Source organism: Macaca mulatta, chromosome 6, assembly GCF_049350105.2.
Source record: "Macaca mulatta isolate MMU2019108-1 chromosome 6, T2T-MMU8v2.0, whole genome shotgun sequence".
Classification (NCBI taxonomy): Eukaryota; Metazoa; Chordata; class Mammalia; order Primates; family Cercopithecidae; genus Macaca; species Macaca mulatta.
Window position 1 is genome coordinate 124,183,669 of NC_133411.1, and position 14,465 is coordinate 124,198,133.

General features: G+C 35.4%; 1 protein-coding gene across 5 annotated transcripts in view; it reads right to left on the reverse strand.

Moving 5' to 3' along the window:
- Nucleotides 1-14,465, reverse strand: part of PGGT1B (protein geranylgeranyltransferase type I subunit beta) — an 86,006-nt gene that overhangs the window by 35,929 nt on the left and 35,612 nt on the right. For all 5 annotated transcript variants that reach the window (XR_013418031.1, XR_013418032.1, XR_013418030.1 and 2 more), the window contains 2 exon segments: nucleotides 8,430-8,614; nucleotides 3,485-3,593 (listed from right to left, as the gene is read on the reverse strand). Coding sequence is in view for 2 of the 5 variants with exons in the window: in XM_078003822.1 (XP_077859948.1) it covers nucleotides 3,485-3,593; nucleotides 8,430-8,614 (294 nt within the window). In the remaining 3 variants the exon portion in view is untranslated.

Consider the following 14,465-nt stretch of genomic DNA (forward strand, 5'->3'; position numbering starts at 1 on the left):
CTTTTGAATTGGCCAACATTTATGGCCTTAAGAGCTATTAAAGTTCAAAACAGGCTGGGTGTGGTGGCTCACACCTGTAATCCCAGTACTTTGGAGGCTGAGGAGGGTATATTGCTTGAGCCACACGAGTTTGATACCAGCCTGGGCAATATGGTGAAGCACCATCTCTACAAAAAATACAAAAATTATTCAGGTATGGTGGTGTATGCCTGTAGTTCCGGCTACTCCGGAGGCTGAGGTGGGAGGCTCACCTGAGCCTAGGGAGGCTGAGGCTGCAGTGAGGCATGATTATATCACTGCACTCCAGCCTGGGCAAAAGAATGAGACCCTGTCTCAAAACAACAAAAAGTTCAAAACATCTTACCACATCAAATTTTGTCAAAAGGGTTAAAGGAAAAGCTTTACTTACAAGAGTATCGCTTATTTTTACAAAACAGAAACGACAAATAGTTGTGCTTACTCAATGCCATTGTGAAAACGTTATTTCACTAATAGAGGCCCATGTTGATCACCTTTTAGGCCTTTTCAGAAAATACTTAGGTTTCTTCTGGCTCACTTTCCTTTGACTTTCAGACTATAAAAAATAAATTTGATTTCGCCTGTAATATTACATCATTCCATATAATTATTCTAAAACTACAAAGGGTACAAAGCAACATTAAGCTGTTTTCTAGAAACCAGGAACCTTTTCTAGGAAAAATTACAACAGAAAATATACATCCATAATAACATAAAATAGAACTGTGTAATACTAAAATCTCTCTGGGTAAAGTAACAAATAAAACTTATGTTTTTCTCAAAAAGATTTTTGTAACAGCCAATGAGATCAGAACTCAATTGTTTCAAGCCTCAAATTGCTTTTTTTAAAAAACTCCTTATCTGTAGGTGGCAATGTATAAGCACTTTACATGTGGAAATATGTTTACTCCATAATAAAGCACTTTAGATGCTGAAATATATATATATTCCATAACAAAAGCTCATTCTTTAGAAATTTCTTTCATAAATGTATATAAAATCCCTTTGTGTCAAATTTGCTACTAAATTTACTAAAACCAAGAATAAGCTTAAAGAATCTCGTTAAAATGATTGTAAAGGTTCTGGGACCAGATCTTTACACATAAATTCAATTTAGCAAACACTTTCTATGCTTTCTAGTGCATACTCTGAAAACATTGTAATGTATCTGTAAAAAGTAAGTAGTACATCCAAATATTTACACAAATGTTAAAGTTAGCAACTGATCTCTCCGGAAAAAGCCTCAAGAACTTTCTTTTTAAAAAGCTATTGCAAACACTGAATGTATTTCAAGTATGTTTACATAAGAAATGTTTTCTAAGAGATTGTCATTTCCCTATTTCCATTATTTGTTAAACCAGTAGCCGCACTGACTGAAAAAATGGAATAAAGTCCAAAATAATTCTCAGTTTTCTTGAGGCACTAGAGATACAAAAAATTTCAAAATATTATTTTTCTTGAGAAATTAACTTCTGAAAACACACTTTGGCTTACAACTTTGAAAGCAATGTACAGTTTCTCTAAGAAGGCATGTTTTACTATGGATTGATTGATTTAGTCTCGCTCTGTCGCCCAAGCTGGAGTGCTATGGCACGACCTTGGCTCACTGCAACCTCTGCCTCCTGGGTTCAAGCAATTCTCCTGCCTCAGCCTCCTGAGTAGGTGAGACTACAGGTGCGCACCACGATGCCCGGCTAATTTTTTGTATTTTTAGTAGACACGGGGTCTTGCCATGTTGGCCAGGCTGGTCTCAAATTCCTGACCTCAAGTGATTCACCTGCATCAGCCTCCCAAAGTGCTAGGATTACAGGCTTGAGCCACCACACCTGGTCTTTTATTTTATTTTACTTCATTTTATTTCTTGAGATGTACTCTTGCTCTGTTGCCCAGGCTAGAGTGCAGGGGCATGATCTTGGCTCACTGCAACCTCTGCCTCCCAGGTTCAGGCAATTCTTTTGCCCCAGCCTCCCAAGTAGCTGGGATTACAGGCACTTACCACCAGGCCTGGCTAATTATTGTATTTTTAGTAGAGGCAGTGTTTCATCACCAAGTGGCCAGGCTAGTCTCAAACTCCTGACCTCAAGTGATCCGCCCACCTTAGCCTCCCAAAGTGTTGGGATTACAGGAGTAAGCCAATGCACCTGGCCCACCTTAGCCTCCCAAAGTGTTGGGATTACAGGAGTAAGCCAATGCACCTGGCCTACGAAACATGTTTTATATGAAAATACAGGCAAGTAGGGGTGTAAGGAAATATTCCTGCTCATTTCAAATACAAAAATATGATTTCAAGAGCTCCTTATTTATATTCTGATTCAAGTACACATTCCAACTATAGCAGTTCTGTGATGGAAGATGAACGCTGATACGGCACTTTCTAGGCTGATAATAAAAACCACGACTCTATTGCAATACTGGCAAAAACAATCATTCCTTGTGTCTAGTTTCATATTTGTAACTAATTCTTTACTTGCTTATCAAAAGTGTCAGTGTTTGAAATTATTTTAACACACTCTTAAATGGATTTTTATAGGGAAGCTGTATATACGGTTATTTTGCTGGAGGTGAAAACGTAAGTCGGGTGAGGTGTAGGCTACAAAATGATGGTAGAGGTGGGAGAGGAGCCAAATTTTGGGAGGGCCTTGAGTGCCATACCATTTATATTGTCTGAATCTGTTGAAATTTGGAGAACAAGAGTATGGGAAGTGAGAAACACATATTCAGGATTTGAAATATTTTATTTAATGATTTTTTTTTTTTTTTTGAGACAGAGTCTCACTCTGTCACATAGGCTGGCGGGCAGTAGTGCAATCTCGGTTCACTGGAACCTCTGCTTCCTGGGTTTAAGTGACTCTCCTGCCTCAGACTTCCACATAGCTGGGACTACAGGCACGCATCATCACACCTGGTAATTTTTGTATTTGTAGTAGAGTCAGGTTTCAACATGTTGAACAGGCTGGTCTTGAACTCCTGACCTCAAGTGATCTACCTGCCTCAACCTCCCGAAGTGTTGGAGTTACAGGCATGAGCCACTGCGCTCGGTCTATTTAATGACTTCTGAAAAGAGTAAGAACTGATTTCCTTCAGGATCGGGAGTAATTTACTATCCTTAGCTCAAGTCATGACTAATAATCCTAATGGTTTTGGATGGGCTAAATAATTCTCTTCTTTGGAAAGGACCCATTCAGACCATCTATGTTATTGATGAAAATGAAATAAAACATTACTAAGTAAAATATTTGGGAAAAAATGCACACTATACCCATGCATCTTGATAATAAACTCTTTCCTTTATACTCCCCAATACCCTAAATCTATCCTAAGCTTACACAATATACCTTTTTAAAAATAATATTTAATGTAACTTTCAAACTGTGCCTTTTTCTATCATATGCCTTTTCTGATAAAGATGCTTGAAGATCTATTCAGGAAATAAAGGTTGTTCTGGATTCACAAAGAAAATAATTACCTGGATGACTGTCTGGCCACTTGGCAAATCCCCCTACAAGGCGATCTTGAGTTGATAAGATGTAATTTCTATTTTTCTCAAAGTTAGTGTATTGGAAAATTTTTAGAAGCTGAAATGACATGACAAAACTCTTATCAACCTTTGGCTCAAATTTCAGATGTTTGTCATTTAGATATGCTTTTCTTTAGCTAAGGTGCTCAGACCAACTCTACGGGGCCTTGAGCACTTGAAATGAGTCAATCACATTATCTTTTTTATTTTCTTATCAAATCTACTCTCCTTTTCTTGACCCTCTATTTCCTTCTTCTGAATCAGGCCAACTGTACCCTTTGAAGCACATTAAGCTAAATTCAAAAGACAACTCCAATCCACTCAACATAATCAGTCATTTTAAAAAGTAAATTTTATCTACCCATATTTTAACTCTTATGATAAGCTCTTTAGCTATTAGTTATAAATTAGTAGTAATTGGAACTAAAAATATTTTTTAAAAAAAGAGCAAACAAAAATTACTAACCAGATGCTAGAGACAGTTTTGAAAATAGTAAAGAAGTATAGCTCTTTAATTAGGAAAGAAAAAGGTAAGACAAAAATGATCGCAACATAAAAAACTATATAGTTTTTAATGATTTAGGACATGTACTTGGTTTTTCTCTCAAGATCCCATAAAAGTAAGATATAAATAAGTAAATAACACTGTGAAGTTCAAGATGAGGTGCGCAGTAGGTAAGAGGGATCAAGAAATTTCTGAAGATACCAAACAATTTAATATATGTCAATGAACCAGAGAGCCACAGCTTTTAGTGACTGATGAAGAAGCATTATTTCTCAAAAAGAAAAGCTAAACTCATAAGAAAGTTATGGTACAAACAAGAAACAAATTTATTCATTTACATTGATTTAATTAATAGACTATAAGGAAAAAGGCTTTTTTGAATCTTGATGTTAGGAACATTTTCCATCAGTGGCACATTGGTCATTAAATAAAAATGAAAAAAGGATAATATTAACACTGCACTTGGCTTAGCAATAAACAATATTTGCACTATCATAATAAGTGTTGGTTACTGGTTTTCAAATTTTAGAATCAACCTATAGGCAAAGCCTGAAAGATGTGATTATTAATACTGAAAAAAAAATATGAATGCTTCCTAACTTGACATTATAAAAATAAAGGTAACTTTATATAGCATTGGAAGGTAGAAGATGAGGAAAAGACTCAGAACTAAACATAACGGGTAACAATTTGTTGGAAAAGTGAGAGGCTAAATCTTAATTTCTCTTAGTTGGGAATCATCAATAATATCTAAAGGTGATAAGAAGTTAGTCTGTGATTTAAAGTTACAGAAATGTCCACAAGAATTAAAACATTTTTAAAAAGTTTAAAAGTGGTTGCTTTCAGAAAGCTGTCAAAGACTACTGACGTCAAATAAAAAAGACTTGGGACAACTTGAAAGGGTTCCTATCGACTAAAGATGGGACAATTTAAGCATAATATATATATATATATTTTAGTCATATATGACTAATATATATTATATGTATTATATATGACTAAAAAATGTTAAAATCTATGTATTCACAATGATTCTAAAAAGAAAAAACCAGAAACAAACCAAAAAACCCCAAACTCTAAAATCTAATATTTCATTAGAAAGGCTGAGGGGATGGTAGGGAACCAATTCATTTTGTTGAACACTATTAAGGGAAAGAATTCGGTATTTATCTGTCCTTCTCTGTACAAAGTATATCTCAGGGGAAGGTAAAATAATTCTTCTTTAAAAAACAATGCTAGTTAATAAATTGAGATGGAATGAAAGAATACCACTGTTTTATAACCTCTTAATGCCACAACTGATTTAAGCAATGATCCTTAATGCTTGTCAAAACTATTCTATAAAAAGTTGATAGTTTCTATAGACTAGCAATGAACAATCCAAAAGGAAATTAAGAAAGCAATTTCATTTACAACAGCATCTAAAATGATTCAATACTGAGAATTAAATCTTAATAAAAAAGTGAAAGATTTGTATGTTGAAAACTACAAAACATTGCTGAAAGAAACTGAAGACCTCCTGTATAAATGGAAAAGCATCCTGTGCTCATGGATAGGAACACTCAACAGTGTCAAGATATCACTACTACCCAAAGTGATCTACAGATTCAATGCAATTTCCATCAAAATTTCAAAAGACTTTTTTTGCAGGAATGGTAAACTCAATTACCAGATTTATATCAAATTGCAAGGGGCTCCAAATAGTCAAAACAATCTTGAAAAAGAAAAGTTGGAAGTTTCAAACTTCTTGACTTTGAAACTTACTACAAAGCCACAGTAATAAAAACAGTATAGTACTGGCACAAAGACAGCCATACAGAACAACGGAATAAAATAGGAAGTCCAGAAACAAACCTCACATATATAGTCAACTGACTTTTGACAAGGGTGCCAAAACCATTTAATGGAAAAGGGCAGTCTTTTCAACAAATGGTGCTAGGAAAATTAGATATCCAGGTGTCAAAGAATGAGGTTGGATCTTACCTTACATCACATACAATAATTAACTCAAAATTGATGAAAGGCCCAACATTAAGGCCTAAAACCGTAAAACTATTAGAAGAAAACACTGGGGAAAATCTTTATGACAGTGGATTTAGCAATAGTTTTACGGACATGACACCAACAACACAAGCAATAAAAGAAAAATTTAGATAAAATTGGACTGCATCAAAAAACTTTTGTACATTAAAGGACACCATCAACAGAGTAAAAAGGCAACTCAAGGAATGAGAAAACATTTGTAAATCATATATCTGAGAAGGGATTAATATCCAGAATATATGAAGAACACCCACAACCTTATAACAACAAAAGAAACCAGATTTAAAAATAGGCAAAGGGCTTGAATAGAAATTTCTCCCAAGAGATATACAAATGACCAATAAGTACATAAAAAGACACTCATTATCATTAGAAAAACGCAAATCAAAACCACAATGAAACGACACTTCATATAAAAAATGGCTATTTTATATATAAAACAAACAGAAAAAACAAATGTTGGTGAGGATGTAGAGAAATTGGGACTCTCATACATTGCTAGAGGGAACATAAAATGTTGTAGATGCTGTGGAAAAGTTTGGCATTTCCTGAAAAAGTTAAATGAAGAACTACCATATGACCCAGCAATTCCACTTCTATATACATATAATACCCCTCAAAAATGAAAGCAGGGATTTGAAAATATATTTATACACCCATGTTTTTAGCAGTATTATCTGCAATGGCCAAAAGGTGAAAACAACTCAAGTGATCATCAACAGATAAATGAAGAAGGAAAATGTGGTATTTATATACAATGGAATATTATTATTCAGCCATTAAAAAAATGAAATTTTGACATATGCCATGTCATAAATAAATCCTGAAACCATTATGCTAAGTGAAATAAGCCAGAAAACAGAAGGACAAATATTGTATGATTTCACCTATATGAGGTACCTAGAATACACAAATTCATAGTGACAGAGAGTAGAGTTGAGGTTACCAGGCTGAGGGGAAAGAAGAATAGGGAATTATTGTTTAATGTGTACAGGATTTATGCTGGGTAAAATGAGAAAGTTTTGCATGGTAGTGACGATTACACAACATTGTAAATTGAATTAATACTAGTGAATTGCAAACTTACAAATGTTTAAAGTGATAAGTATAATGTGCTATGTATATTTTCAACTCTGGAGCTCTTTAATTAAAAGGAGAGATAATTGGATATTACATGCCTCTTGGTGTGATACAATAGGAAATATATGTGATACAATAGGAAATCACTGGATATTTAATGATAATAAGCAATTATGGCTAATTGTTTAGATGTGATGACACTAGGGTTCTGTTTTTTTTTTTAAAGTTATTTTCATTTAGAGATTACATTAAAAAATTTCCAAAGAATATAAAAAATGCTATCTGGGATCTGCTTTAAAATAATTCAGTGAATGGAAGGGAATTAGTTAGAGTATAGATAAAGAAAGGGTAGCTTCGGGTTGATAATTGTTGAGATGGTTGATGGACACATGGGTGTTCATTACACCATTCTCCCTGCTTTTGAATATGCTTGAAATTTCCCACAGTCAAAAAAAAATTGAAATGATGAACCTGAGAAATAGTACTCCAAGTGAGGAGAGACAGGGAGACTACTGTCATCATTTTAAATCATTCTTTTCCCAATGTTTTTCAACCTTATACATAAATTTTAAGAGAAAAATTTAGGATATTACAGAGAAGACAAACATGGACTCCTCTAACAGACTCCTGTTAGATTGCAGAATATCAGAACAAGGTGACAATTCTTAAAGATAAAAAGGCAACTTTAAAATAGAGAAAACTTGTGTGTATTTAGTGACTAAGTAACCTTACAGAATTAGGTATATTAAAAGGTAATAGAGATGGGAAAAAATGTGCTGGCACGTCAATTGATGAGTTTCAGAAGGTTTAAACAAATAAATAATAAAAAAGTCCCTACATGGTTTTTGAAGAAATGACCCATGGTTTGTCTTTTAAGATTAACACCTTCCCATAAAACCTTTACTGGTATCATTTTCAGACAGATCCCTGATTTACATGAACTAGTCAGTTCCAGTTACAAGTTTTTTATTGCCTTACATCTACAAGAAAGTAAGTATTTAATATGTTCTATATAAGGTTTAAGTAGGCATAAAACTCAAGTTCTGAGTTACCTGAGTTTTCTAAGAATGAAAATTTTCAAGCAGCACAAAAGATCATTGAATTCTATGGAAAAACCATAGAAAGACTAGCTTTGGCAGAGCAAAAGAGAAAATCCAGTACCCTAAACCTAACAATATTTAATACACATTACAAAGACCAAAACTTTTTAGCACAATTTATATGAACACAGAATATAGGTTTCTCATTTTTTATTATTTCTCTTACCTTTAGAGTTGCTCCCACCCAAAAAGAATAACAGGTGTCTACAGGCTTATTGGGTCTTCCATGATAACCATTTTGTTGCCTCATTATACACCACCTCTTTATTCTGTTCAACTCTTTTTCTGAAAAAACTTCTTCTAGTTTACCCATCAGACATAGTGAGGCAATGCCACAAAAAGTAGATCCTCCTGTTAATCAAAACCACACAATGTTTTAAACTTCAAATTAGATGCTTATGAAAACAGTACAGAATGTTCGAGGGGAAAAAGTGGTTATATAATTCTAGAAAATAGTGAATAAAATTTAAATTTAAAAGATGAGATTTTAAAATAACCACTATACACAAGTCTTCAATATTTGATAAAACAGAGAATAACATAAAGCTATAAGAAACATTTTACTTATGAAAAAAAGTAGTAAGACTTGGAACAAGACTAAGGGACTTGTTTAAAATTACACAGTTAATGGCAGATTTGGAACTAAAATCTGGGACTACTAACTCCCTGTCCAGAACCCAATCACTTGAAACTGATTTTTAAGTCCCTTAAAGACAGTATATTGCTGATGAATTGAGGTTCCATCACCCCTAAGCTATAGACAAGTTTTCACACATAACATAAACAACTTAGAAGCTGATATACAGATATTACAACTAGTCAGCTTAAGAATTTTAAGGAAGTAGTTTACAGTCCCACCAACAGTGTAAAAGTGTTCCTATTTACTAGTTCAACCATTGTGGAAGACAGTGTGGTGATTTCTCAAGGATCTAGAATTAGAAATACCATTTGACCCAGCCATCCCATTACTGGGCATATACCCAAAGGATTATAAATCATGCTGCTATAAAGACACATGCACATGTATGTTTATTGCAGCACTATTCACAATGGCAAAGACTCGGAACCAACCCAAATGTCCATCAATGATAGACTGGATTAAGAAAATGTGACACATATACACCATGGAATACTATGCAGCCGTAAGAAAGGATGAGTTCACGTCCTTTGTAGGGACATGGATGAAGCTGGAAACCATCATTCTCAGCAAACTATCACAAGGACAGAAAACCAAACACCGCATGTTCTCACTCATAGGTGGAAACTGAACAATGAGAGCACTTGGACACAGGGTGGGGAACATTACACACCGGGTCCTGTCGTGGGGTGGGGGGGCTGGGGGAAGGATAGCATTAGGAGAAATACCTAATGTAAATGACGAGGTAATGGGTGCAGCACACCAACATGGCACATGTATACATATGTAACAAACCTGCACGTTGTGCACATGAACCCTAGAACTTATATTAAAAAAAAAAAAAAAAAAAGAATTTTAAGGAAGAAAAGAATGGTGGGGGATGGGGGTGGTAGGAAAGAGAGAAACCAAATATGAAAGCAGATGCACAGCATTACTTCAAAACGTACTCATACCCACTGCGTAGGCTGAATAATGCCTCCCCAATATTTAAGTCCTAATCCCTGGAACCTGTGAATGTTACTTTATATGGAGAAAGAGGCTTTGCAAATGTGATTAAGTTAAATGATCTTGAAATGGGGAGATTATTCGGTATTATCTGGGTGGGCCCTAACTGTACTCACAAGAGTCATTACAAGAGGAGAGAAGGAGATTAGACTAACAGAGAGGTGGCAGTGGGTACCACTGCCAGGTGGCAATGCAACTATGGTGCCAGCGATTTGAGTGTTGTAGCCAAAGGCAAGGAATGCCAGCAGCCACTAGAAGCTGGAAAGAATCAAAGGACAGATTCTTCCCTGGAGCCACTGCTGGCGAAAGAAGCCAGCCCTGTTGACATCTTGATTTGAGCCCTGTAATTCTCGGCTCAGGCTTAGTCACAGATGTATAGCTCTGGCCAGAAGTGGAGAGAATAAATTTGGGTTGCTTTATGCCCCTATATTTGTGCCAAAATGTTACAGCAGCGATAGAAAACTAATTAATATACTCACAAAGGTACTTTCCTCAGGAAATGAAAAGTCAGTATTTTTCCATATAAGAAAAGAAACAACACTTTTTACTGGCACTATTTGTTGTCAACTCCAAACAATTTGAATACACTTATACTTGACTTCACCTAGTGATTTTTAATAATTTTAGCAATTTAAATGTCTTGTTCCTAATATATCTCATGCCTTAACTATCCTTTTGGTGTTACAAATCTTGAATGTATTCTCTGGCAAAGGAAAGGTGAGCATTCCCTCTAGAAAACTCAAGGTAGCTATCATATTAGAAGTGTTACGGTCAGCTAGGAACTATTTAATTTTCAGAATTAGCTGGGACATCTATATTACTCTTGAGTGAATCAAAAGAAAAGCTAAAAAAAATTTATTGCAACCTTTTAAAATAATTTCTATTAAGCAACTATTAATCCTATTTCCTTTCCAAATGACTCATTAGTTTCAATTTTTCTTTCATAACCAAGTCATGACTTCAAGTGTTATTACATCATTAAATATAAAGTCTCTAATAGACAGTAAGTAACCTTTAAAACTCCCAAAAAGTAAAAAGAGGCAATTAAGAATTACTCTCCAAACTACCTATTAGGACTACTTAATGCAAGCTGGCACAACTCAAAGAAAAAACACTCTTTACTTTGTCCAAACTAATGGATTTTGAAAATAGTAACTACAGAAGTTTGGACACTGGGTTGCCAGAAACATTTATAAAGTCTAAGATTAAACTAACATTCATTTACCAACAGGTAAGCCTGTTGCTCCAAAAGTCTCTTGTTTTACACAAATCTCTAAAAAACTAGTTATAAAACCCCGTATAAAAACTAGTATGTTAGGCTGGGCATGGTGGCTCATGCCTGTAATCCCACCACTTTGGGAGGCCAAAGTGAGAGAACTGCTTGAGCTCAGGAGTTCGAGACCAGCCTGGGCAATATAAGGAGACCCCCGTCGCTACAAAAAAATATTTAAAAAATTGGCCAGGCGTGGTGGTGTTCACCTGTGGTCCCAGCAACTTGGAAGGTGGCAGTAGGAGGATCGCTTGACTGCACCCCAGCCTGGGCGACAGAGTGAGACCATGTCTCAAAAAAAAAAAAAATAGTAGTATGTTAGAAGAGTGTTAAAGGCAGACATAGAATCAAGAAGAAAAGAGAAGTGACATCTTGATAATAAGTAGATTACAAAATACTATTTAAAAACAGGCACAAGAACTAAAATGGAGTATCTTTTTGGGGCTAGATGTCATTAGATCAATGATCTGTACACACTTCAAAATACTTCAAGCATATTATATCATATATTAAAAGTACAATACTAGAATTGCTCTTTATTACAATGATTTGAGTTCATCAAGAAAAGGTGAAACTGTGTTCATTAAGCCTTAGTTGAAGACACAGTATGAACAAAACTTTAAGGATAATAGTAAGAATATTGAGGCAAATACAAATAAAAGAATAAGAAAGATTTTCATCTGAAATGGTTAAAAGTTTGCCACCTACGTGATGTGCTTCAGTTACATGGAGAATTAGCATATGCAGAATACCTCAGTCATAAAACATCACAGATGGAAGGGACCATAGAGACTCTCTCTTAACCTACCCCAATTCTACCAAGTGCAGGGTAAAGGAGGTGTTCCTGACTTCAGCTCTGTTATGTCATGATCTACTTATATTTTAACAGTGTTTAACAGTTGTAACTTATTTTGCTCCCACAGGTTTTCCAGTTCAGTTTTAGATATTCTCTTAGTACTTGTATATACTAAGTTATCAGAAAAGAATCCATGTCCTCTGAAACTTAAGGTAGTCAACAATCATATAGCTAAAGTAGAAAACTAAATAAATAGGCACATAAATAAGCACATCATTTTACAATTAAACACCATATTAAAAAGGTGAAGTAATTTTTTTTTTTTTTTTGAGACAGGCTGGAGTGCAGTGGCATGATCTCAGCTCACTGCAACCTCCGCCTCCTGGGTTCAAGCGATTCTTGTGCCTCTGCCTCCCGAGTAGCTAGGATTACACGTGTGTGCCACCACGTTTGGCTAATTTTTTTTGTATTTTTAGCAGAGATGGGGTTTCCCCATGCTGGCCAGGCTGGTCCTGAACTCCTGATCTCAAGTGATCCACACACATCGGCCTCCCAAAGTGCTGGGATTACAGGCAGAGCCACCGTGCCTGGCCAAGTGATATAAATTCATGTGCGTTGAATATTTAGATTTAACATTTATCTTTATATAATTAAGAAGTAGAGATATTTTTAAAGAATCATGGAACCAAATTAATTTATCTGAACTTCTGCATTATGAATCCTCAGTTGGCGGGGGTAGGCGGGGCAGCGAGAATAGTTTTATCTCTAACAAAGCAGGAAAATTCAATTCTTCCAAAACAAAAGGAACATTTTACCCTAAAACTGTACAAGACGAGCATCCCTAATCCAACATTCTGAAATCTGAAATGCTCCCAAATCTGAAACTTTTTGAGTACCTGCATGACATTCAAAGGAAATGTTCACTGGAACATTTCAAATTTCTGATTTCTAGATTAGGGAAGCTTAATTGGTAAGCATAATGCAAATATTCCATAATCCAAAACACTACTGGACTCAAGTATTTTGGATAAGGGATACTCAACATGTACTATCTTAAGGGAATCATGGGGATAAAGAGAATCACTACATTTGATGATCATGGCCTAAAAGGATAAAATATATCTGTTTAGTTTTCATGAAAAATGGGCTCCAAGCTAAGCAACAGTTGGAGAATAGTAGTTGAATTAAAAAATATATATATATATAAAATGATATTTAAATTGGGGAATGAGAAAGGCACATGAAGAAACTAAATTAATAACAAAATGTAACAGAAATACACCTTCCAAATTCAACTTTCCAAGCAAGAGATGCAAAGTGGAATACAGGATAACTAATTCATCAAATAGTACAGTGTACAAGGGCATATGGAATAAGACATGAATGACCAACTTACAGTCCAGCAAAGATAAACAGAGGTAAGTACCATAAAAATGGCATGAATTAAGTATTATGGGAATACAGAAAAGGGAAATATTGCTCAGAACTAAGGGAGACAAAAGATGATGAAATGTTTTACAGAGAAGGTGACACTGGAAGCCCTGGAACCAGGTATAGAAAGATAGATTAAACTCTTGACAGTTATGAAAAGAGAAACAAGCAGAAGCAGGTGGAAAGGAAGCATTTCAAGCAAAGGAAAAGGAATATTAGCAACGTCCAGAGGTGAAAAACCACATATAAATGTTTGGAGAGTATATTTTCTTATAACCTAGAGTGCATGGAAGGGGTCACTCAGATGTGGGTCTACAAAGTTAGACTGAAATCAGATTACAGACAAATAAACTAAGGGACTTAAATGCAGGCAGGACAAGATTACTGAGCAAGCACAGGGTTTTAAAGTGGGTTATGACACTTACCTGATATGTGAGCCTACTAAGCAAGTGACTTCTCTGAGTGAAATAACAGTAATTATTGTGGTTTTGTACTGTGTCAACTTGGCTAAGCTAGAATTCTGTTTCCCAGGATCCACTTCCCTGTATGGTCAAAAGTTAGAGAAATCTGTGTGAGACTTGTAAGGTGGAAGTTAAGTAGCACTCATTACCCTGGTTATGGTTAGAGGAGATAAGCAACAAAGGCAGTGGTGCTAAGTCCAGCTTGCCCTTATTCTCCCATAAACTTGGCATCCAAATCCTTCTTACTCTTGCCCTGGTTACGTCAGGCCCACATACTGTGAAGGAGCACCAGCCCTTCACAGACTTATCCACAATCTGGCAGGTGACTGTGTCTGGCTTTCTAGATTTCCCTATGTGGCCTGACCTGTCCACCCGTGCCACTGATTCAGAAGGCTTGTCAATGATTTTCCCTGACCCTCCAACTACCCCTTTTATCTTCTTCCACAATTGTGTATAAAATATTTCTATTACAGCCTTTATTCTTTAATACTCATAGTGGTTTTACTTCTCTGAGTTCTAAAACAAAAATGTCTATTCTCAGAGGGTTGATATGAGGATTCAATGAGACTGTATGTAAAGTATCAGATGGTAGTGGGCACACA